The 24,862-nt window shown below is 38.8% G+C and overlaps 1 protein-coding gene across 1 annotated transcript in view; it reads left to right on the top strand.

Annotated features, from left to right (window-relative positions):
* Nucleotides 1-12,115: 12,115 nt before the first annotated feature.
* Nucleotides 12,116-24,862, top strand: part of ANOS1 (anosmin 1) — a 126,381-nt gene continuing 113,634 nt past the window's right edge. The window contains exon 1 of the mRNA XM_056501306.1: nucleotides 12,116-12,457. Coding sequence (XP_056357281.1) covers nucleotides 12,266-12,457 — 192 coding nt within the window. The 5' untranslated portion in view covers nucleotides 12,116-12,265. The remainder of the gene's footprint in view (nucleotides 12,458-24,862) is intronic.

Here is a 24,862-nt window from a genome sequence, read left to right as displayed (position 1 = left end):
CTTCCTTGTGTTGGTAGCTCTGGGGACAAATCTGGGCTCTAGCTGGAACAAGCCCCTAGTGAAGTGCAGATGGTGTCTCTGTGATGTGGTTTTTAAATGTGTTAAACAATTACTTCAGCCCCTAATTTTTCTTCTAACACAATATATGTGAATCTTTTATGTATTCTCAGCAAGCTAAGGGAAACTATATCTGCCTGGTAAACACCATGCAGAAGGAACTTCCATCCTCCACAGAGCAGAAAACTTGTTCTGCTCTGTACAGAAAAACTGTTTGCACCAGGAAATTATCCTCCACCAAAATAATAATTTAAGAATAAATGTATAGAATACTAGGTGTTCTTGAACAGGCCTGTTTTAACTTATCTGGTTGAAACTCCAAAAAATTTACTTTGAAAGCTTTTTCTAAAGTATGGCAAGATGGAATTTTAAAATATCTATGCTCTATTTAAAATCTATTCTTGTTGATAAATACTATGATATGTCTAAACCAGTAAAATCAAAACTGATTCAAAGATAGATATCAACAAATGCAAAAATGACAGGAAATAAAACAGTGGTCATTCACATTTTTCATTCATTTCTGCAGATTCTTCCTTTGATACAGAATTTCAATCAGATTTGCAAATTATAATTTTTCAGAGTTTTCTGCTCAGGGATTCTTAGCAATGCTGTTTTGTACATGCCAGATGATGTGGCAAGAGGAAGTCCTGCAGCATGTAACTAACTCCTGGCCACTTGGCTGGGCTGCAGGAAGGCTGAGACTCAGAGCCTGGTGCTCTGATTCATTACTGGTACTGGAAATTGAAGCACAACAGGCATGCTAGGCTAGAGCTACACTAACAAAATCTTACATTTCATTACTACCTCTGCTTTCTATCATGACATTCACTTCTTTCTTTTTATACTTGTTAAATTTATTGATTAATGTATAAAATGTATTTTGCAAGTCTTTATCTTTACCCTTATTCTTTCTATACCAAATAAAACAAATCCTTTTTTCTTTTTAGCATTCCTCTTTTTATATCCTCTACAAGTCTGAAGGTAATTTAACTCTACAAGTCCTGGGATGTTGAGTCCAACCTTTTCTTCTTTGCTTAGCCTGTGAATTCCAGATACAGTTTACTCTTGAGTCAATGTGCATGGCTTTTCTATATTAAAGTCCTTAGACTCTCAATCCAGTTATTGTCTCTAATCAGTTCTCACAATTACTTAAAGTTTGGCCTTTCAAAATCAAAACCCTTACTTACAGACATGCTTTTGTTTATCCCACTGTTTCATTTAAACCAGATCAGGTGGGGATTATTAGATTCAAGGTTTTCTGCAGAAGGCCTCTTTACAACATGACTCTTATGTTGTCATGCACTTCATTTTACATACATGTCTTAAAACTTCGATTTAAAAGTATTTATTGAAGATACAGGACAACTACTGAGCAAAGGAATTTTAGATATTAATATTTTATATTCTATAAAGCTCCATCTAAACCAAATGGTTTAAAATAATATGTTCAAGCATTCTAAACTAGGAATTACAAAAATCAAAATTTTAAAAATCAAAATTAACCTGACAATTATTTGTATCCATTTCTGGTGATCATAATGCTAACTTATTTAGCTATGCAATCAAACCTCACTCACATTTGGCACGGGATTTCTCCCTCAGGTGGTGCACAAAAACCATGAAGATAAAGCTGTCATCTTCTATTGGAAATATATATACATCAAATTTTAAAGAGCTGAATCATTCACTCAAATCTTTACACAAATACATCACAGGAATTGCAGAAATACTGTATTCCAGGGAACTGGCTCACTTCTCAGATTCAGTCACAGCAGTGTATGCCATTGTCACATAAGGACTGGATCCTCCTGAGTTCAGTGGGGAGCAGCATGCAAAGAAAAACTAATTAAATATCTCCAGTGTGATGCAGCAAATTGGCATGAAAACACCTCTCCAAGAGTTGTTAAAGTAGACATGCGACTCATTCAAAACTCACAAACAGTTTTGGGCTACACTGGTAGATGTCTCTCATGGAAACTATGAAACACACAGACCATCATAGCTCAACTTTTTATGTCTTTAGGACAGCTTCCCTACAGTTTCATTTATGTCAAAATGAAAGTATGTTCCAAATACCCTGAGTGTGAGTATTGAAACTCTTGAAACCTTTCTTCAACAGTGACAAAACTGCACTATTATTTAGCAGTTGCATAGATTTTTCATCTGTCCATTTCCAGGAAGTTTTTGGAGAGGGAAAGACTCAGGCAACATAGAAACTGTGTGTCTGAATGTGAAAATAAATGGACTACTCCAAATTGAATACTTTGAAATAATAAGCTTTCCTGAGATTGAAGAAGGGAAGCAAATCTTTTATAATCTGATCCTGTCACTCATTTTTACATTGACTAGGCTTTAAAATAACTAGGTAAATCAGGAAATGGGGAGTAATTTACCAATTCTGAAAAAAAAATCATCAGTGAAATCTATAGGCTTTTAAAATGTTTTAAGTCTTCTAAATTGTCATGCAGCCCTTTAGCACAATGTAATTTGTCAGTAGGAAGGGATCTAGCTTATACAAAGCCATTATATTTTATTTTAAGAGGGTGAAAAATATTACCTTTGTAAGGATGAAGTGATAAAGAAGGTAGAAAAACATAATGAAAGCTCTCAAAAACTATAATGTTCATGAAAGGGTTTTTTGCTGTTAAAATACACAGGTTGAATTGAGTTTTGTTATTTTGTCAAGAATGCCCTGGGCTAGGAGGACTGAAATGAAAAGGAAGATTTGATGTCATTTCTAATGAACATAAAACATGATTTGTTTTCTTCTTTATTTGTAAAAATTAAGAACAACTCTTTTTTGCCTTATAGAGCACTGATGAAACTGCCATATTTTCTCATAATTTTAATTCTAACAACCATGAAATAATATCTTTTAAGAAAATCACAGCCTGCTTCTCCTTTTTTCCTTCCTTTCCATAGTTACCATGACAACCATAGAATTTTGGTAGGGATAAAACATTTGACAAATCCATTGTCTTTCTGCTTTTAAAGTCTTCATAGCAAAAGTGATGATCAGACAGGCATTACTAAACAAGGCTGAGCATTACACAAGTGAAAAAGCTACACAAATAACCTGAGCAGGTCAGGAAAAATGGTATTCCTGTCAAGACCATGATATAAAACAACAACAGAGTTTGTCATTGCAGTAATCAACATTAAAATTGTGATTTACTTTTTAATGTGAGCAGTTGGTAGGAAAGGGTATTTTCTGCTAGGGTGAATAGACCTGATACTAATGGGAAAAGGTGTCCAGAGCTCAACATCCAGCCCAGTGCAATATCTCCAAATTCTCAATTAAATTAGAGAAGTTCAAAGAGTAGTACAAACCCAAATATTCTCTGAGGATCTTCATCTTGTTTCAGATCACCAAAACATCAGAAATGCCAGACACCAATGCATCTTTTTCTAGATATTACAACTATTAAATAGCTTTTGATAAGACAGTGGACGGGCCTTTTAAATTCTTGGCAGCCTAATTCAAATTGAAAATGTGGTACTTCATAAAAGGTTTTCATTCTGATGTGGAACTAAAACTAAACCTTAAAAAAAACTCCTAGAAACATAATTTGGAGGTGATTTTTACTTAGCTAAAATGAAAAAACAACCTGTAATAATATTTTTTTTGTTAATTTGATAGATTTTCAAAATTTATCCTATCTGTTATTTTTATAATTATTAGTTCATGGCATATCAGCAGCAGCATATTCATCTACAGCACTGCTACTGGAATGTGACAGTAAGAAAAAAAAATTGAAATATTTTATTATTCTTAAAATCAATTCCAAATCTGATTTTGGCATTTTTGAAACACTGGTCCTTTTTTTTTTCCCCTGTGTAAAACACTTCATTACAAACCCATTATTTAATGTAAGCATCAAACTGCTTCATGTATTCTTTTCAATGTTAAAAAACAAAAAAATGTTAAAACAAAATGTTAAAAACATTGGAATGTATGTTGTGGGAGAGCCACAACACTGTATAATTCTTTTACTATTAAGCTCTGATTACTTCAAACTCTGAACCAAATTTTCAGAGGTTTCGTAGAAAGGGAAAAAAAAAAAAGGATTTTTTTCTCTTAGCCAGGAGAAAGTGGGAAGTTCCTACAACTAATAGTTCTTGCCAGTGAAGGCCTGATGAGTACCCAATTTCTTGAGTACCCAATATCTTAAGTACATACACTGATACTGGACAAGCTGCCAGTGACTCTGCTCAGTGACATTTGTAAAGACAAATCAGACAAATCAATCATGTTGCTTGAGATATACAGTCCAAAATTAGCCTTGGAGGCTAACAGAAGGAATTCTGCTTAGTAGCAATAGGGGATGTATTTTTGACATTTGACAGCCTCATTTCACATATCTAGCTAAGTCATAACTAATTTCTTCTTGTGGCCAAATTAGAGCATCACAGGCCATGGCTGGAGAGGAGGATGGAAAAAATCCTGTTGGATGGGCAGGGCCAGGGAGGGGTGGCCAGTGGGGAGCACTCTGCAGGCTCTACTCTAGGCTGCCTGTGAAAGGAGGACACCACAGAGCTCTGCACTGGGACCTGGCAGGTTTAGCACCTCTATCAGTGACCTGCAGGTAGTGATGGAGTGCACTTTCACCAAGCTTGCAAGAGACCTCAACTTCAAATTTGGGAAAACAGTAAAAGTGATGAAGGGCAGCACCAACACATACTGAGAACTGACAAACTGCACAGATCACTGAAGTGTTTTTTAGAACAACATCATATTTGAAGACATTGGAGGATGCATATCAGTACTGATTTCCCTGTTACTATTGTGCTTGGTCACATCCCCCTAAGTTTTGGTATGACAGGGAGTATGACAGAACCTTCACCAGACTCTGTTCTTCTGAGTGGCACAAGGAACAACACCACTGAAATTAATTACCATGTGAAAAGAAGCAAAGAAAGCAACTTTTCTGGAGTCCTTCACTACACTTAGGAATTTTTCACAGTTCTGTCTGTCCACACATGCAAAAGCACAGTTATATACTTAATAATTTCTAGTATAATTAATAAAAGATTTGGTATAAAGGCAAATAAATTGCTATGGATTTTCCTTCTATTAATTTCAAAATTAATTAACCTTGAAGAAAAGACTGTGAGCAACAGTATGAATTATTCTGTATTTAAAATCTTAGCATTTGCAACACAGACGAGGAGAATCTATAAAAAACAAATTTGGAGGATCAGCTTTTTCTTAATGATTGCCATTTTTCATTCTTTCACTTTTGGCATTACTTTAAGTTGAAGGACAGAATACACAAACAACAACCTCTCAAGCACATCAAAAGGTTTCCTCTTAATTCAAGAGAACACAATGTTTTTATACATTATGCCTTACTTTTAACTGTTTTTTGTTTGAAAAATGTCGCTTCAGACACTGAACAGGAGTATTAAGGCTTCATAATTATTAGCTAGGTAAGTTTAAAAATGATCAATTAATTAAGTTGAAGTTCTGGTATCTGGAATGATGTTTTCTTAAAAAATTTGTAAATAAATCCTGAAGTATGAATGATATTAAAATTATCCATTGATGTGAATAGAGAACTGATATGTGTTGTGTAAAAGGCTGGGTGGCTGCACAGGACTCAGGCTAATTAAAAAGAATTACTACAATTGTTCAGACTCCACACACATCCATTGATCGATTTCAAGCCCAAAAGGATTTTCACCTTGATAGGTCTTCCTCTCCTTGGCAAAAGCAATAATGGCAAGTATGGTAGCAAATTGAATTGATAAATGCATGGAAACAATTTTCATACACACATAAAAAGTAAATCTGATATTGCCTTTTTAGATGATTGCAAATCTGATTGGCAAAGGCAATGTCAAAAGCATGTTACTTGTTCTGTTGTGTGACTTTCTAACTAAAATTTGACATTCAGCAACAATTAGTATAAAACATTTGTGCTATGTGGACTAGAAAAAATATCTTTATAATAATACTCTCTCCAAAACTAATTGTAAATGAAAAATCATTAACAAATTAATGAGTTTAGTGCTGTCTGTTCTGGACTCAGTGTTATTTAGTTTGTGTATTGGTGATTAGAAACATATAATAAAAACAATTTTTACAAAGTTTCCATGTGACATGATCATTGACTCAAGTGATAAATAATATATACAGAATTCTGAATCACTCAGTAATCTGAATTCATTTTTAAACATCATGCATTTTAATGCTGCCATATGCAGGACTGTGCATCTAGGAACACAGAAAGTAGGTCACACTCACAAACACAAATGTTTCTTGGAAAGCCTTTGTCTCTGAAAGCCTTTGGGGTCTGGTGAGTAACCAACTGAACATGAGCTCCCAGCAAAATAGAGTGACTAAGAATAATGTAGCTCTTAACTATATAAGTTGAAGATAAATAAAGACAGATTATAGATGCCATATTTCATCAGTATGGTATTATTGACTCCATTACTAAAATCACATCTCCAGTCCTTAGGTATACACCCCAAGGCTGGAAAGCCTCTGAAAAAACCAGATTTACAGAATCTACAATACAGCAACACCTCACAAAGAAATTCTAGTTTGGTTCATTTATAAAAGAACTTAATCATGGTCTGCAGGGAAACCCTCCCTTATATCCCAGATTTAGCTTCAGATACATCTTGACCTATTTTCAGCTGGATTTCCATGTGAAAGGAAGTCTTCATCTACCCAATAGGTGGAAAAAAGTTCAAAGTCTAAAACTTCTAAATACTGCAGTCAGACTAGAAATAAAGTACACATTCTTAATTTAAGACAACTACAGAAAAAAAAAATACCTTAAAGATGTATTTCTTTTTACATTGTTTTCTCTCCTGATATAAGGAGAGGTGCCTGTTTAAAAATATGCTCTAGTGCAATCAGAAGGAAAGTAAGGCATATACAGAATGAAAGACAAAGAATTATGGACTGTTTGAAACCAGAAATCAGATCAAATGACTGAAGAGACAAGAAGTAGCTGGGAAGGTACAGTAAGATATATTTTTATTGGAAAACTTATTTTTGCAAACTAGTTGAAGACACAGATTTGGAATGAATGAAGCCTTGGCTTTGCCCTATTCTGTGTGACCCTGAAAAAGATGAGAGTCCCTGGGAGGAAATAAGTATGTTCATTCAACTAATAGCATAGCTTGCCTCTGACCTTTCTTTATGGGAGTCTCAAGTGCAACATTTTCCTAATTAATCTCATTTAGTCTTCTTTCTTTAATTTTGTGGATGAAATGTTACTCAGGATCATCTTTGAGTCGAAGGGCTTGATCCTCACATCTTGAAAATTAAAGTTTGTCTAAATCTGAATTCTTTGGCAAAATGTCTCTAATATTCAGTCCTTTATATTCATCCATGAAGTTAAACTCCTAGAATTTTCCATTCTAAATATTGTGACTTCTTTTCTCTGTCCTTGTTACAGTAGCAAATATTTATTTGCCAAGAGCAGAGTGAAAGGTGCTTTCTGAGCCTTCTGTTTTAGTCATCTTGACTTTGTATTTCTGAATTTGCTTCTCTTCTGCATTGCATGAAGACACAGAACATTAAATTGTAGATCAACACTGAAAAACTCAATCCTTCTTACAGACAACGATTATGTCAGCAGTTATTCTTCATTTCCTAAATGTTAAAATAAGCATCTTTATGATTTTAGTTATGTTTTTAATGCCTGGGAAAAAATCTCACTAAAACTGTCCCATCATTTTGCTTCAAACCCCTCCACAGACCTCACTGGTCTTGTGTTTCTCAAACATGCAATATGAGACTTACCACATATTCAAAATTACCTAATTGGTTTTTTACGTTTCCTCAAAAATCTTTGGATAGACACCGATTTCCTCTTGCTTTATACACAAATGATGAGATTTTTGGGACATTGAATCATCACTTCATCCTGCCTATACTGTGACTGTGATAACTGCACTACTAATATTCTTACTACCTATAACTTATTTCTCTTGTTCAAGAGGAAATGGCGATGCAGAAAATTCCTATTGAATTGCTTCCAGGAGAAAGTATTATTACAAGGACTCCACCCATGTATGAAAAATTTCAGCTTTAGGAAACACAGAGATGGATTTCTGGAATTTACTCACAGGCTTGACCTAGAATTATGCAAAATTCTATTTCTCAAAAGGAGTTGGAGGAGGTCATTAACTTCAGGGATCACATGAGGAAGGAATGATATAGACCACCCATAAGAACTCTTGAGGAAAAAAAGAGTTGCTATGCAGTCCTTAACAAAGGAATGGAGTTGTATTCTAACCTTGAAGGACTGTTCAAAGCCATAAGAAAGTATTTCTCATCCTCCCATTCATAGGCATGAGCGTTTGTCCTCGGATGGCACAACTTCTGGCACAAATTAATTCTTTCAGTGTCTGCTCTGGCTTCCATTGTTTTACTTGCCAAAAGAAATGGTTTTGTGGAAGCATCTTTCAAAATCCTTTTATTTTCCATGGTAATTTCCGATTTTCCCTTGAGCAGCTGAAAACTATAGGACATAGTCTAATTTCAAAGCTCAGAAAGAGGAATAAGGACTGGTCTAGCAGAGTTCTATGGGCTCATCTCCCTTCTCACCCATCTCGGACTGAGCTCCACACACTTCAACTGCCCTCTCACACAACGAATAACTTCCCCTCCTCACCCCATCCTTCATAAAAGATATTTTTTCCACTGCAACATGAGTCATGGGAGCCATCCCACCAAGTCTCCATGATCCTGACAAGATCATGGCCCTGCAGCTGCAGACACATCCCTGACTCATTGTCTTTGCTCCCCATAGTGCCTCCATTAGTACACAAGCACTTTGGAGAGGCACCCCTGCATTCCGAGTTCCTGAGCAGGGTTTGGGGGATTATGTTGTACCCAGAGTTACAATCATTTTTGACATAATGTAGTTAAAGCTAAAGAAAAGTGAGCAATAAACGGCACATTAGCATGATTTAATACAATAAACTAAATCTGTGAGCTAGAATACAGTGGTTTATATGAAAACAGTAAATATTTTACCATTAACAATATCTCTTTTTTTGCCTGAAATTAGAACCTGATGTTGGCAGTTCCCTATAGAGCAAGAAGCAATTCTTTAAGATGAAGCTATCTTAATTCGGAATCGATTAAACCCAACTCATTAAGCAGAACTAAACCGGCACAATGCCCGGTGGCTCTCGCCTCGCAGTGCCAGCATGTGGCGCTGTCTCCTGTGAAAAAACAACCCCTGGCTTGCAAAAAAACTCATTCGTGCATTGTCAGACTCTTCTGAAGCATAGGCAGGAAAATAATGCGGATATTGTTAGCAGAAAAATAATACTCTGCACTTGCAAGAATCTGTTAACACTAATTCTACTACTTCTAATACAAAAAGAATATTTAATGTAATTTGGTAACAGAAAAAGAGTGAGCAAAACATATGAATGTATCCATACGTCTATTTATCTGGTTAAAGACCATAATTATATTTACAGGTTGGTTGAAATGTATACATAATTTATTTCCAATTTTCTTTATTCTGTAGCCAAATTATTAACACCCTTAAAATTAGTATATTGCATAAACTTGCATATCTAGTCTAACAGATACTTAGTCCATAGTGAGTTTTAATTACCTAGTAAATTCTTGAGCTACCGAGCCTGTTGCATAATCTCCACGTAGGGGAACAGGACCTGAGTGACTACAGTTTTACTGGAAGTGAACAGCCAGCCTTTTGTGTGCTTACCAAGTCAGCCCTTACTGAGAAGGAATTTAGTGACTACACTGATGATCTCTGTAACCATGAACTTTCAAACAAAAGCAACTGAGGAAACTGTGTATTCACTAACTTTTTAATCATTAAGAGCTCTATGCCCTTTGCTACCAGACCTTATAAAACAAAAGAAACAGGATTCATACCCTTTTACTTCAAGCTGGAGCTTTTAATAAATGACATAAAAGGCATTAGTACTAACATGGAGGGGATATATCAACTGAATTTTCTGGCCTTTCTAGATTTGCATCTGATTTACAGAAAGTTACATATTTTTTAAAGCAGTTCTTATTATCTGTGGTAAAAGTTCAATGCATTCAGTGTGCCTGTAAACACTATGAATCAGCAAAGCAATTTTCTTTTCATGGCTCAAGGCAAAAGTTGCAAAAGTTTTAGTCAAGGCTTAAGAAACACTATTTAAAAGATTGTCAGCTAGAAACTGGGAAGTCCTGAATTTAACACTGAGGCCTGAATGGGATCACCACTATGAGTCCTAACATTGCTTAGACTGTGGATTTATTTCTGTGTTGTTCTGTCATGTGCTGTTTTTACTTTGTAAATATAGAGATGCTGGATCAGGCAAAGTAACCAGTTTTCTGGTGGTGAGGTATCAGTCAAAATTAGGAAAAGCATTTGTGACCCCCCCTTATGATCTCTGCTCACTACAAGAGGAAAGGTAACCATTCCAGCTCCATAAATGAGGAAGGCTTCACTTGAGATGGTATTCCTTGATTAGCTGGGGCATTTCCAGAACAGCCAGCAGAGTATGGTAAACAGGGCAAACAGCAGGGCAACTTCTGTGCCAGGATGTGGCAGGTGACCTCACCTTTTGGAGCGGTGCTCCCTCGAGCATCCAAGGGCACAAACTGTCATCGCCATTTGGTAACACTGGCAGGACTGACTCTGGCTCTCTGGCCTTTCTCAAGTGAAGATATCTGACAGCTGACAAGAGAGACCATGAGCTGCAAAGTCACATCTAAACTAAAATGTGCCTGGCTTTTTGTTATATTTGTATGTTAGCAATACTTGTAACAGGAATTATTTCCTTATCTGCGCCTTAATTTTGTGGCAAGATAGTAAAACTATAGCTAGAATCTAATGGTAGAATATAGCAAGTGATTTCCCAGTTGGGATGTAGCAGACCTTTTCATTTCTTTGAATTTCTGATATGCATGAAAGGTGTATGCATAGTCTGGTGAGAATAATAGCATCGGGGAATACGGTTTTATTTCACACCTGTATATATAAAAACATTCATAGAAGAATTACACTATGTAAAATTAGTATCAGAATGGTTTAAGATCTTGCTGACTTTTATGAGATTTTAGTTGACTTTGCTAGTGAACACTTAACTTATACTAGGAGTCATACCAGTAAAGATGATTCTTGAAGTCTTTTTAATACGGGGTTTGATAACCACACTAAACTTCTAGTAGTAACTGACGTAGCTCCTGAAAATGGCCTAAAGTTACTCATTTCAGCTCATACAACCGTGGGATTTTCAAGTTCAGGAGGTTCAATCCACAGGCTCCGGAGAGAAATGATCCACTTGCTCTTTCTAGCAGCACATACTTGCGACGGGAGGAGCCCCTGCAGCGTGCACAGGAGAGGAATGCGGTAGGAAACCTCAGTGCTACAAGGATGTCGGGCTGGTATTTAATATATGGGGGCCGTTTTACTGCTCAAGGTGCTGTTTTAATCTTTGCAGCTACTACACAGAGATATTTGGAGTAATGACTTGTAGATTTTCATTTTCAAATAACTCTTCAGAGGATGTATGTGTTTCACCTTGGAAAGCGCACACCGCAGTGTTACTCTGTAAGGAACACCGAGTTTCAGAAAGTGATTCCCCTCCGTTCTCGCGTCCCTGTCCTTTTTATAAAATTGACTTTTACAAGAGGAAATAAAAGGGAATTAACCAGGGTGTTAAGACTGGCTACGAGCGGCCCTGGCGCACAGACAGGACTGTGTGTGGGGACAGAACGAGCGCTCCGCGGCCGCCCCGTGCCCCGCAGGTGGCGGCGTGTGGGGACGGCTCCGGTGAGAGCGGGGAAGGCTCCGGTGTGAGGGGGAAAGGCTCCGGTGAGCGCGGGGAAGGCTCCGGTGAGAGCGGGGACGGCTCCGCGGCGTGAGAGGAGGCTCCGGCCGCCCCCGCCGGCCCGGCCTGCCCGCGGGCACGGAGCCCGCCCGCCGCCGCCGGCGCTCGGCGCAGCCAATGGCGCGGCCGCTGCCAGCATCGGCCCGCCCGCTGCCGGCGGGGGAGGGCTGTGGGCCGGGGCGGGCGGGAGGGAGGCAGGACGGGGGTGAGGGGAGTTGAATGATTGAACTTTCTTGTGTAGTTTCTGCGGCGCGGAGGTGTCCGTCCCCGGCGCAGCCCGGCACCAGCCCGCCGAGCGGGAGCGAGCTCGCCCCGGCGCCTGCAGCCCCCCGCGCCGCCCGGCCGCCCCTCTGCCCTCGCCGCCCGCAGAGCGATGGTGCGGAGGGCGCCCGGCGTGTCCCTCGCCCTGCTCCTCTGGGTGACGGCCGCCTGCGGCAGCCCCGACGGGCCGGGGGCCGCCGCCGCCGCCCGGAGGCAAGACGAGGCGTTCGCCGCCGCCAGATGCACCTCCAGGTGCCTGAGCCTCCAGATCACCCGCATCTCCGCCTTCTTCAAGCATTTCCAGGTAGGGGCACGGCACCGCGCAGGGAGCCCCCCTCCCTGCAGGGCAGCGGGTGTCCCCGGGGCGCGGGGTGGGGGCGGCAAGGGGGACGGGGCCGGGGCGCCTCTTGGCGAACTTGGGGCCCGCACGCCCAGGGGATGGCCGGCACCTGGGGGCGCCGGACAGGTGGGCACGGCAGCGCCGAGCCCCGTCGGTGCCTGTCGGTGCCTGTGGGCGGGCCGTGGGCTCCTGGCCCGCTGTGCCCTGGCTCCTCGCAGGTGCCCGGCGCTCCCGGCCGCCGCTCCCACACGGTGCCGGCGGTGCGCTCGTCCTGCCGCGCGGTGCGGCGCCGATCCCGCGGGGCTCCGCCTGCCGCTGCGCCAGGCCCCCGCAGGTGGTTCGCTTCCCCAGCCCGCTGGGAAAGTTTGAGCCTGTTTTTAGGAGCGATAATCATGAACGTGTAATACTTGGTTCTGAGCTGCTGGAAGATGAGGGTGGGGGTATCGCTTTTTCTTTTCTCTTTCTGGGACAAGAGAGGCACATCTCTGGCTAACGGGAGTGGAGAAATAGGGATATAGTGGGGAGAAAGATAATTGAAGTGGCGGGAGACCTGCGGGCCTTAAAATGAAAGCTGGAAGCAGTGCGGCGCTAGCGCAAGAGCAGCGGGTGTCTGCCCGTCCTTTCCCCTCTTCTAGATACACACGCACCTTTCCCTTTTCCTTTACCCACCTGTTCTTCACTGCGCAAATATTACACCTGGTCGAATTCACGCAAATGATGGAAACCTTTCCGAGCTGCTAGGCGTTCTCCCTCCCCAGCACCGCAGCCCCTTTGGGGAGGGGTGGCCAGCTCGGTGCGACGGGAGCACCTCGGCCCTCCGGGCTGGCACAGATCGGGAGCGCGCCGCTCGCTCGCCCCGGGCTCGCCGGTCCGCGATGGCCCGGGAATGCCGGGCGACTGCTTGGGTGGAGTTGGCGTTCGGGGCAAAGGTGTTGGCACCAAAGGCAGGTCTCAGAGGTATTTAAGGATTAACCAATTTAAAAGAAATAAATTAAAAAGGAGCGTTAAAGGAGAGCTGAGTGTGTGCGGTGTAAGGGCAGCGGGATGTCGGTGGGGTGCCTGCAGCCGGATTTGGGTTGAGAGACCCGAGGCGGGTGCAGAAGGGGCTGCCCTGGCCCGGGGCTCGGCGGAGCGCTCGCTGTCAGCCTGGTCCGTGCATCGCGGGACAGCCTGCGAGGAGGATACCCATTAATACAGCTCATTATCCCCGAGAGTGGTTAGTACTTTTTATTGCGTTGTCAGGCGGTTGTAACTTACTTGTTTTACAGTTTCAGTGGCTAAAGAGGCAGTTTAGAGCAAGCCAATTCGTAGTGAAAGGCTTTCCCCCCCACTTTTTTTGTGTGTTTTCTTGGCAAGATTTCTTTTTCAACGTAAAACTGCTGACAGAATGCACACTGCCAAACAATCGTGGTTACATTTTAATTAGCTAGAGTGAAATAACTAGGGAATTACTCAGTTAGGACTTGATAACTGGCTGGTTTTTTGTAATCAGTTGGAAATCTCAGAGTTTTAACCCCAACCTGCTAAAGCAAGTGGTGATTTATCTTAATTACTAGGGATTAAACTCCTGTTAGATATGAAACGACTGTAATGTTTGGAAGATAAAGTGCTCTCGTTTATAAAAGTTAAGCTCTCCATTGTCTTATAATGAGGAAAAGGAGGAGAGTTTTAAAGTACATCAAGCATCCAATGTTCTCACAGGAGACTGATAAAACACAGTGGACTATAGGATATGCAGGTTTGGGCCAGATTATTCCATGTGAGTTGAAGGGTGTGATGTTCCTTCCATTCCTTTATTTTCTCCCTCCTTCTAGCCATTCCTCTCCCCTTTTCATCTCAACTGGTAGCAATTTCTGGAGTTCTTTTCATTTCAGATGCCCACTTATCTTGTAATCTGATTCAACCTTTGAAGCAAACTAAACACTAGGTCTTCCCAATCAGAGCAGGAAGGAATTCTAGTGTCTCCCAGTTAGGCAAGAATTGAAAGAAGACTGACCCACTCATTTCTCAGCCCTGCTTTAGATACAGCCTCAGTGGTGGGGGTTAGGGAGACAGCAGCTGAATGCTTTGCAAGAGATAATGTCCCCAAAACTTCACAGAAACTTAATTTCATATAGCTTATGGTACTAAAATCACATTACTAATAACTTTTTGAAGATAATGAGGTAGTATGAATAGGAAGTTTGGGTTAATTCTATACCTTCTGGCTCTTGTTTGAGTGGCAGCTACTATTCTTCCAACTTCCAAATGTTCACCAGGGATTTTAATTAATTTCCACCCCCCTCACAGAGAATTTTCACCCATTTTTCTTTACTGTCTATATTTTTAAAAGTTTCAATAAATATATTCTTTCTAAAAGACCTAATTGTTAATTTACACTTGGGAAGCATTTCTTAGCCTATTTTAAATGTGCATTGTCAGTAGGAAATTATTTTAACTGAAGCAAAGGTCAAATAATATTTTTTTTTCCATGTAGACTATTGATGTGGGCTAGAAGAAGAATCAGTCACCTGAATAAAAAATCTTTGGTCTTCAGAATGTTTGTTGAAGGGACATGGATGCCTGCTTATTCTTGCAAAATCCCCATGGCATTGGGAGTTTTCCAGTTCTGGTGGTTTTGGGAAGTTCCATGTAGAGGTTATACCAAAGGATATAGGGGATCATTATGAGAGTTATGTACCACATGAGTCTTACACCCAATGAAATGCGTGTGTTTTATATCTATGGCCTATTTCCAGGCCATGAACTTTCACAGAGAGCATGCTAGCACAAAATTCTGTCATCCTAAGCAATCAAACAAAAAGATGTAAGCAGAAGGGGTCATAGTGGATTCTTCTTTTATATAAAATCTTTTTAATCACATGCTTATCCACAGTAGAGAATTATGTTTAATGTCTAAATGAAAGGACTCCAACATATCTCTTCTTACTGGAATGTGTTCAACAGTGGGCTTTAGCTTACTCTGAAATTTTGCAGATGAGAAAAAGCATTTTTATCCCAACTGTGTAACTTAGGCCCCTGGACAGCACCAAATGAAGCATTCACTGACCTGTGACCATAAAGAGTAAGGGCAAAGAGAACTCATCTCTCTAGCCTTATGTTCAGAGTACTTATTTTAAGCCATCTTGGGTGTTGACACTAGAGTTTTACTATGACTGTTGCAAAAGATGTATGAGGGAATAATTGGAGCATTCAGTGGAACCTCTCCATGCTCTTGGGTCACTGCCTTGATAAAGCAGAGTTCCTAGTGCTGTTCTTCTTTTTCTGACAAAATTCTCCCTAAAACACCTGAAGAGGGGAGGATGGCAAGAGTGTTCTTCCAGTAAGCAAGACCATGACCATCAAGTGGCCTGCTTAGGAGGAGAAGGTGTAGATTGAACCTTACAGTCCTTTATCATAATCAGTGTTGTGTGCATTTGGCTGTTATCTAAAAGAGCATGCTTGAGTATGGTGTGGTGCCTTTATAAAATGGGAAGAGCAGTTCCTCCTCTAGTTTGCAATGAGAGGAAGGACTAAGGTGTCTGGGTACAAAAGAAACACCAAGACTGTGAATCCAGCATGGAAAAAGGCATGTTGTTTTAGGGACAGAAGTTCTACAGTGATGTCATTGGATATATTATTTCTCTCAACATTTTCTTATTAAAGCTATTTCTGTCTCAGTGTTTTAGTTGATCTCCAGGAGAAAGGTACACATTTTAATTTGATGTATTCAAAGTTTGTTTGTGAATCTAGTTTTATAGTAATTTAGTACAGTTGGTAAAGCCCTCATGAAGATGAAGTCAATTACTGCACAAGTTTTTGTTTTCTTGAAAAGGGTATGGATATAAACAAGGACCTCATACAGCTGAACAAGAAGCCTGAATTCTCAGATTAGTTTTGGTAGGGCTTTTCTGCATAACCTGCCTGCTTTTTTTTTTTTTGTGGAATGAGACTAAATTCCTTGCATTTCTATCTTTGGGTGTAGCCTTTCCCATTTGTGATATTAGTTGTGGATGAACTCCTTTCAATTTGGGGGAGCAGGCATGGCAGTGACCTTTAGTTTTGTTTCCAAGTTGAGTGAAAAATCAATTTGGATTTTCATCTCTTTTGCCAGCCATCTGAGCCATGTTGTAAAACTGGGATGTTTAAAATTTTCTTTGTGAATAAGAGCTTGAACATCACTGTAACTACTTAGGCTAAAAAATGTTATAGAGAGCAAACTGTTTTCTTTGACCTGTGAACTTGCTGATCTTTGTCTTAGCTGGGTATCTGTTATAGACCTCTCAAGCTCAAGTGTCTTCCTGTGTAACAATTGCAACTTGATAAATTACTTAAGACAGAGGAGTGGTTAGTCTTGTTTACTGGGTCCAAAGCTGAGAGGGTGGTAGAACATGCCCTGAGAGTTTAGGGTAGTAGCCAATAAAATTGCCTGTGTTTGTGGTGTGGAGTCACTGGAGAGGTTACAGCCATATGCTCACAGAGTAACAGTACCTGAGGCTGAACAGCACCTCCTGGCAACTTCTTCTAGTGTTTAGCCACCCTCACACTAATAAAAAAAGGTGTTTTCTCATGTTCAGGTGAAGTTTCCCATGTTTCAGATTTGGCCATTGCCTCTTTGCTGTTACTGGGCTTCACTGAGAAGATTCTGACTTCATTTTCTTTACTCCCTCCCATCAGGTACTTAGAAAAATTGATGAGAAACCATCTAGGCTTTTCTATTCCAGACTAAACATTCCCGGTTCTTTTAGCCTCTTCCTATGTGAGAGTTAGTACCATCCCTTTTCTGGGCCCCTCCACTAAGTCCATCTCTTTCTGTGTAATGGGGAGCCCAATCCTGGATCTTGCACTCCAGGTGTGGAGGAGTGACTAGAACAGAGAATAAGATTGGCTACATTTTAAAGATATAATGCCTGCTAAATACTGTTACATGCTTCTAAATTGATTTTCATGATTTATATTTTCTTGCATGAGTTCACATATGACCATTTATGATTGTCAGTGCATTAAAACCAAAATATTAATGCTAAATCAATTTTTTCCAGTCCTTTTAGATATTGGTACATCTCACTATAGTTTTAAATTTTTTGAGGGGGTAGTCATTAGTAATAAATTGAATCTTAGCAAATCCATTTCTTTATTCATCTGGGGGAATCCAGGTACATGGAGGTAAATACATATCTGATCTAGAATTTTGATTGTTGCTTGAACAGGATCGTGAGAGATTGTTTAAACTCATTAAAATGGGCACTGGTTACAAACATACAGGCAACACTGTGGATGACCTTGGTCACCGAGGGGTTCTGTGTTCATGCTGACTTATTTGTGAAGTGCATGAATTGTGGCTGAAAATTTTGATACAACATAGACATCCCTCAAGTGATAAGCCAGTTTTGTGATATATGGAAGGAAATTATAATGAAATTTCCTCTTGTAAATGTGATTTAGTGTACATCTAATTGTAATATACTATGATTTAGTACTTAGGAATTAGTACTAAGCTAGATGAGCCAAGGCTAACTCAAAATTGTTTTTGAAAGTATGGAAAAATATTATTTTAAGCTAATAGAGCCATATGTTGCATAGTGTTTAGTAGCTATAAAAGGGAAGAGTAAAGCCTTAAAAGTTTGTTATATTGAATGACTGATAACTATATGGTAGTAGGAGATTGTTTTTAGTGTTGTAAAAGGATTGTTGCATTTCAGGACAACTGAAATTTTTGAAGAAAAACAGGCAATTCTTTAAGTAATAAAAGGTTCTCAGATTTTATATCTGCAAGCAAATAATGTGCAAGTGATTACCTCTAGATAAGCAATACCAGATTTCACCTACAAGTCAGGAAGCTACTTGTCTAAATGCCAGCACATCTGCCTTCAAATTGCCTGTAACTCTAAAGTGCCTGCACCTGCAATAATCTGCAGTGGGTCCCAGCTGGGAAAGTGGTGGCCAGGCTCAAAGTCTAGAGTGCCTGTGTCTCTGTGCTCTGCTGTAGAAAATCTGGAAGTCATGAAGAAACCATTTATTGTAACTGTCTCAAATAACTTTGAAACTATAAATTGTTTTTTGTTAAATCTTTTGAGAAGATGTGTGGTAATGAGATGCCTTTGTAATGAGATATGGTAGATATGTAGTGTGTTATTCCCAGAATGTTTCAGTTCCAATGGACAGGCTGCCCAGTTCTCTTGGGACATGTTTGCAACCTTTTCTAAATGTGAAGATGTGTGCCATCTGCTTTTGTTGCTGTTTCAGTACTCATCTCCTTTCCAAAAATAGCTCTTGTCTTAAATAATTCTGACTTTCATATGTCTTGTAAAGCACATTGCTGTTAATTTATTTCCACAGACAAATTGTAGCATTTGTCATTACTTTGTTTTTCTCAAAACTCATTAAAAATCCCAATCATTTTCCTGTTTTTAATGTTCATATGGCATATAATTTGGGTAATTATTCTGGCATTTAGTGTGCTCTTATTATCAAGATCTCCAGTTGTGAACAAAAGGTGCACAGATCTAACAGAGGGAAAATCTGTGAAAATGAAAGGTTTCTTTTGAATAACAACAGTTGCACCTAGTGAAAACAGCTTCATTGTTCACCATATTGTGTAATTGAGCTATAGTTAGTCTTTGCTGTTGTAACCTGGTCTGGTATGAAGCTCCCTGATTTCAGTGGGAGTTGAATTAACTTTCTCATAACCAGACCCAAATCTCTTTGGCCTCAGTGAACGCTTGCACAGTTGGTTTGAGTGCAGGGGTTTCCACCACCTGGTCATTGTTTTCTAGTAGTTTAGATGACTCAGCCTTGCTCATTGCTTTCCTAAATAAAAATACTTGTCTGTGTCTCAAGTGTAAGTTTAAATACAAGTGAGTGAACTGCATGAAAATGTAAGTGAATGGTGAACAATTGTACTGAACAATGGGAGTTGCCAAGATATTTTTCTCACATTTATTTGTGTGTTCTTATATATTAAAAAAAATATTTATGTTTGTGTTTGTGACATTAAAATAGCTGTTAATTTGGTAAATATGCTGGATACTAGGTACAATAAATTCAACAGGAATTACTAATAGGTTTTAAAGCAGACATTTTATATATATGTGAAAAATATTGGCAAATAATAGTTTAAATGTCACAGTCATATTGATGAGGGGGAGGAGATGCTGCTTTTGAAAAGCATTAGAAAACTTCTGAAAGAAAAAAGCTGTCAATTCTAAAATGTAAATCTTTTTCCATTGGAAGATACAGCCACTTAATACAGAGCAGGAAGTCGTTCAGATGGGTAGTATTCATATTAAAACTATTGCTAAAGCATTATTTGTTGTCTGAATATGGGTTGTCTCTGTGATTAACTAGTGCTCTGAACTTAATTTAAATGTATTTGATTTAGTAAGTGTTTTATAAGGAAAAAACATTACACTTCTGAGACAGCTTGAAAAGCATACTGATTTTCCAGATGCTCATCATTTGTCATTTTGTAATAGGTAACTACTTAAGGTTGAGTGCTGAGTTTGTGTTTACCGATAGAGATTGTTATTCACAAGCTGACCTACATCTCCACTGGCCATTCTATGTGAATTTTTGCTCTCTCTGACGAGCTGGATTGGAGTACATAGCCACCTTTTGTAAACAGAAAAAGAAAGTGCTGTAATTTACCATCCATATTTTTAAAGATTGAAAATAGGAATAATGACTGAGTATCAGGAGCAGCCTATAGAGGATAGACACATCTGTATTGATATTTAGTAGCTGGTGCCTGGCAAATGTAAACCTTGCACTAAAAAAGCACTTGCCTAGGAGTTTACACCAAGAATCTTCATTTTTTGATCTTTTCCACAGCTGAGCCTTATAAGGCTTTATACTTCAAAAACCTTTGAAGTCCATGAAAAGCCTTCTGTTGATTTCAGCTGGATCAGGTCCATATATGAACACTAGGTCCATGTAGTCAACAAAGTAGAGTGCTGTGAACTTGGTGTCCCAGCTCCAGTTGTATCCATTTTTCAGTCTGTTAGTGACCAAGAGGTCACAGGACGCAGAGATGGAGAACTGGGGGTGTTGAAAGGTGAGTGGACCTTTTAAACTTGAAAGTAGAGTACTGTTCCTTTCATCTCTGATTAAAAAGAATCACACAGTCATTCAATCCACTGAAAAGACTATCAGATATTTCCAGATTTGGGGTACAACCCCAGTCCAAAGTTTTAATTGAATTTCTGTTGTCTTCTGTGAATAACATTTTTAAGCAATGTATCTCTCTAGACTCTCAAAGAGATATGACATCAAAGTTATGTGTGTATGTACATAAATACGTACAAAAATAATTACATTCCTTTAAAAAAGAAGAGACGTATCTCAAGCTTGCAAAGGACGTGACTCCTCTGGTGAGCAGCTGAGATGGCTGAGGAACACATGTCTTCAGAACTTGTAGGAGAAGCAAGAAAAGGGACAGAGTCTCAGAATGGAGAAAGGTGGAGGTGGTTGAACTATAGCAACCTTACAATCCTGGAAGGAGAAATTATGTGGGAGTAGAGAACACTGTAGAATTTCCTGTGACACAATTGAAATTCAGGAATTATGGAACAGAGAACAGATGCAATGGGTCTGTAGGGCAAATTGTTTGTAACTGTTTCTTGTGAATATTTTTTATTCCTGTTCTCTCAGCTGCTTGAAATTTTACTTGGTTTAAAATTCTTAATTTTTATTTTTTGTAACATAGTAAAAATGTTTGGAAAACCCTTTTGTCTTCATTGAAGAGGTCAGTTACAGGAAAAGCCTCTATGAAAATCCACAACAAAGTTCTAGCTGATATTGACTTTCATGTAAGAACTTAGACCAACTGCTGCCACTGTAATTCCTCGAGTGGTCACAGCTGAAACTGCAAACCTGGCCAAGGTAGTGAAGCCAGTTTTTTTCTGCCTGTGAGGGCTGCAAGTTTGCTGTCATGGATCCTGTAATAAGATAATATGAAGGAATTTGCTTCAGAGCAAATGTCTTCCATCCAGACAGTCAGAAATTGAGGCTGATGGTGAAGACTGGATGAGAATAATGTGCTCATTTAGTCTAGTGCAAATGTACTTCAACTTTCCTTGCCATTCTTATGAGAATTCAGCAACATATTTCTGTTTTTCTTTTTTTAATGGATTACTCTTTAGGGAAGTTATCTTCACAGTAATTTATATTAAAAAAACAAAAAAAAATGAAAAGCAGTCGCAGTTCATGTACATGAATGTGATTTCTCAGCTAGTGATTTAGGCCATGAGCATAGGGCAATACATCATTTGTATTTAATTGATCATGCTTTTTAACTGTTAATGACTGGAACATTCCAGTCAGGCCTCAGGGCATTTTTGGATCTAGACACTACAAATTCATTTTTTGACCGCAGTGCTATAAGACTTTGGGTTTCCTTTGAATTTAGCACAATGCAGATCAGATATGTGAAGCAGAAAATAGCGAGGAAGGGGTGATAACAAGGTATTATTATGATGATGATATCCTAATAGAGTGACTGTCTATCACTCTCTTACCCAGAATTTGTATCCCTATATAGAAACTATTTCAACAGTGTGGCTTTTTTTTTTCTTTTTGGATTAGGTGATGGTTTTAGCTACTTTGACAACAATAAAATCATGTTAATGTGTAACTACAACTAGACAATAATGAATCACACCATTATCTGCCCCCATTTTAATTAGTTACAAAGAGTGTATAATATGTTGACATTTAATTTGTATCTAACAATTTTGGGAAGGGAGCTGGAACTAAAAGAGCTTGAGGGTTTCTTCTGTTTTCCTTCTATGCAACTGGGAACTGAGATCAAGAATTAGCCGAACATTGGTCAGTCTGGATATGCAGTAGGTGGAAGAAACATTTGGGATTTGATAAACTGACACAAAGAGGTAAAAAATAATCCAATTAATGAAGAGTATGTCACTTCTTATATTATTTAGTAGCAGCTATGGGATGTGTTTGTCAGAATAAATAAGGAAAGAAGATAAGATTTTTACAGCTAGAAGCTTACTGCTGGGATTTTCTTTAAGTTAAAAAGCTATATACACAATGTGAAAGAAAGTAGGCTTTTGGTAAATTTCATGGGTTTTCTGCCCAGTAGATCCTCAGTGACCAAGTGGAGTAGAAATGCACATATGCAGCATATTAGTTCATCTTGTAAAATAATTGGTTTATTCATAGATTTGCACCTGTGTGTTTGAGCACTGAACATCATTGAAGCCTGAATTTTCAGTGACAGTTAATGTGGAACTTCAAACAATTATTTAAAGTCTTCTTCCTGTCTTCAAAACTTCTGTCCTTATGCAGAAAAAAAGAGCTGCAGTGTGAACTCAACTTGAATGTTAAACTTAACCTCAGCTGTTTTCCAAATTGTAGAAAAGTGAGCATTTACAGTTTCTTAAAGGATATGCTGGTTGCCTTTGTTTTGGAATAGAAAGAACAACTCAGACTGAAGAGCTGTACAAATTAATATAGGGTAGACTCATGTTGTTTTCTTTAACTGGAGATCTTTCAGATTTCTGACAGATAGTCATTGATTCTTCCATTTATATAATTAATAGCTTAATACAGGAGTTTTCTGGAGCTTTTGTTAATGGCCTGACTCTGATATCCCTCAACTTGATAGTAATGTGCCCAGCAGTTTCAATGGAAATAAGCTTAGGCCAGTGAAAATATACAAGAAATACCTGTTTAGAATTAAAAACAAGAAGATTCTCAGTATACTGTTTAAAGACTATTAACTAGAATTTGTTAAACACCATCTTATTGTATCATAACATCTTCCTTTTCAATTCAGAGTAGTAGTAAATACCATAATTCCATTAGGACAAAGTAAAATTGAATAGCTGGTTAAATGCTAGATGTAAAGCTAGATGTAAAATATTTAAATATTTTTAGGAGAGATTCTTTCAGATGACAAGTGAAGGTGGAAGCAATTTAATGTAACCAGAGCTAAATACTGCTGAAGACAGTAGAAAAATATTTTTTTAGAAGGTGAGATACTGCCTGGTTTCTGATTGTTACTCCATGTATCCAGGTACCCTCAGGGATTCCAGAGTATCCCTGTAAGTTTCATCAACAGGCATGGCTTATTCTCTTAATAGTAGGAGCAGATGTCAAATTTTTATGCCTCTAAGATGCTTAGTCATACCTAGTATAACCATCTGGTATAGATTGAGCCTCAGTTAACTTGTTCTCACCCATGGACTTCCCACTGAGAAAGTAAATTGTGCAGAGCTCCTCAGTCCAATGAAAAAGAAACTGGAATATTTTCAATCTACTTGTAGTACCAGAACCTCCTTCACTGTCTTTCTTTCTCAATTGCTTTACACTGGTGAGAAGGCTGGTAAAATGGAAGGAAACTATAATTGGGACAGAATTCCTGGATCATACTACCAGTATCAGAGACTTTCCAAAAGGGAACAACTGAAATATTTGTCTGCAAAAAAAGGTGATTTAAGAAAGAGAAACAAAATCTTAATATAAAATGCCTGCTGATAGTACAAGTTATTGACAACTTGCATTAACTGCAGTTGTCCACATTTAATGAACTGAAGGATATATATTACAACGGTTTTCTTTTGTGGTTGTTGATTTAGATTAAAGATACCAGAACTGGTAAGGACTTTGCAGTGGAATTTTGTGAAATTCCATATCCAATTGTTTACATTAACTGGAGGCTTTAAAATACTGTGGCTTGGGTAGGGACTTAGGCCATGCTTTGACACCTCTCATGTTACAAGCCTTTCAATAACTTCAATGCAAATTAACCTGAATTAATTTTTAACTCTTTCGCCTGGTGCCAGAGAGGTTTGAAACATGATGGATCTCTCAGCAAATGCTTGTTCTGCATAACAGCTACATCTCTGGTAACCATATGTGTTAATGACAAATGATTCAGTTCTGCCTTGAAGAGGGATTTATTTTCCTTTTATGGTATGTCTTCATTAGTTAGTTATAAGACTATTCTAAAAACCTGGCACATGAAGTGCTTTTATGTTTGTGGAGAATTTTATGGCAATGTGATGAAGCAACATAAATCTTCCACTGAAGATTGTCACTGAAGAAAGATCAAGTTAATACCCCTGTACCTTTAATTGTATTAGTAGTTTTAGTATCTTGTAATCAATATAATTTAATGTTGATTTCTTCTCTCTCTCATCTGTCCTTTTACAGTCTTAGGTTGATTGCAAGGTGGTCTAGAGCACTGGGCTGCAGCAACTGTCCCATGGAATATACATTTCTTGTAGCATACAGTTCTTAAATGGGAAAAGCCCCTAAGAAAACTGGAAGAATATATTTCAACTTGAATTAAAAGACTATTTCTCTCAGGAATATACTGTCAGCATTGCAGGGCCAAAGGGTCTCAGCTCAGATCAGGTTAGCAGATAT

The sequence above is a fragment of the Oenanthe melanoleuca genome, chromosome 1, assembly GCF_029582105.1.
Source record: "Oenanthe melanoleuca isolate GR-GAL-2019-014 chromosome 1, OMel1.0, whole genome shotgun sequence".
NCBI lineage: Eukaryota > Metazoa > Chordata > Aves > Passeriformes > Muscicapidae > Oenanthe > Oenanthe melanoleuca.
This window is presented reverse-complemented; position numbering and strand designations above follow the sequence as displayed.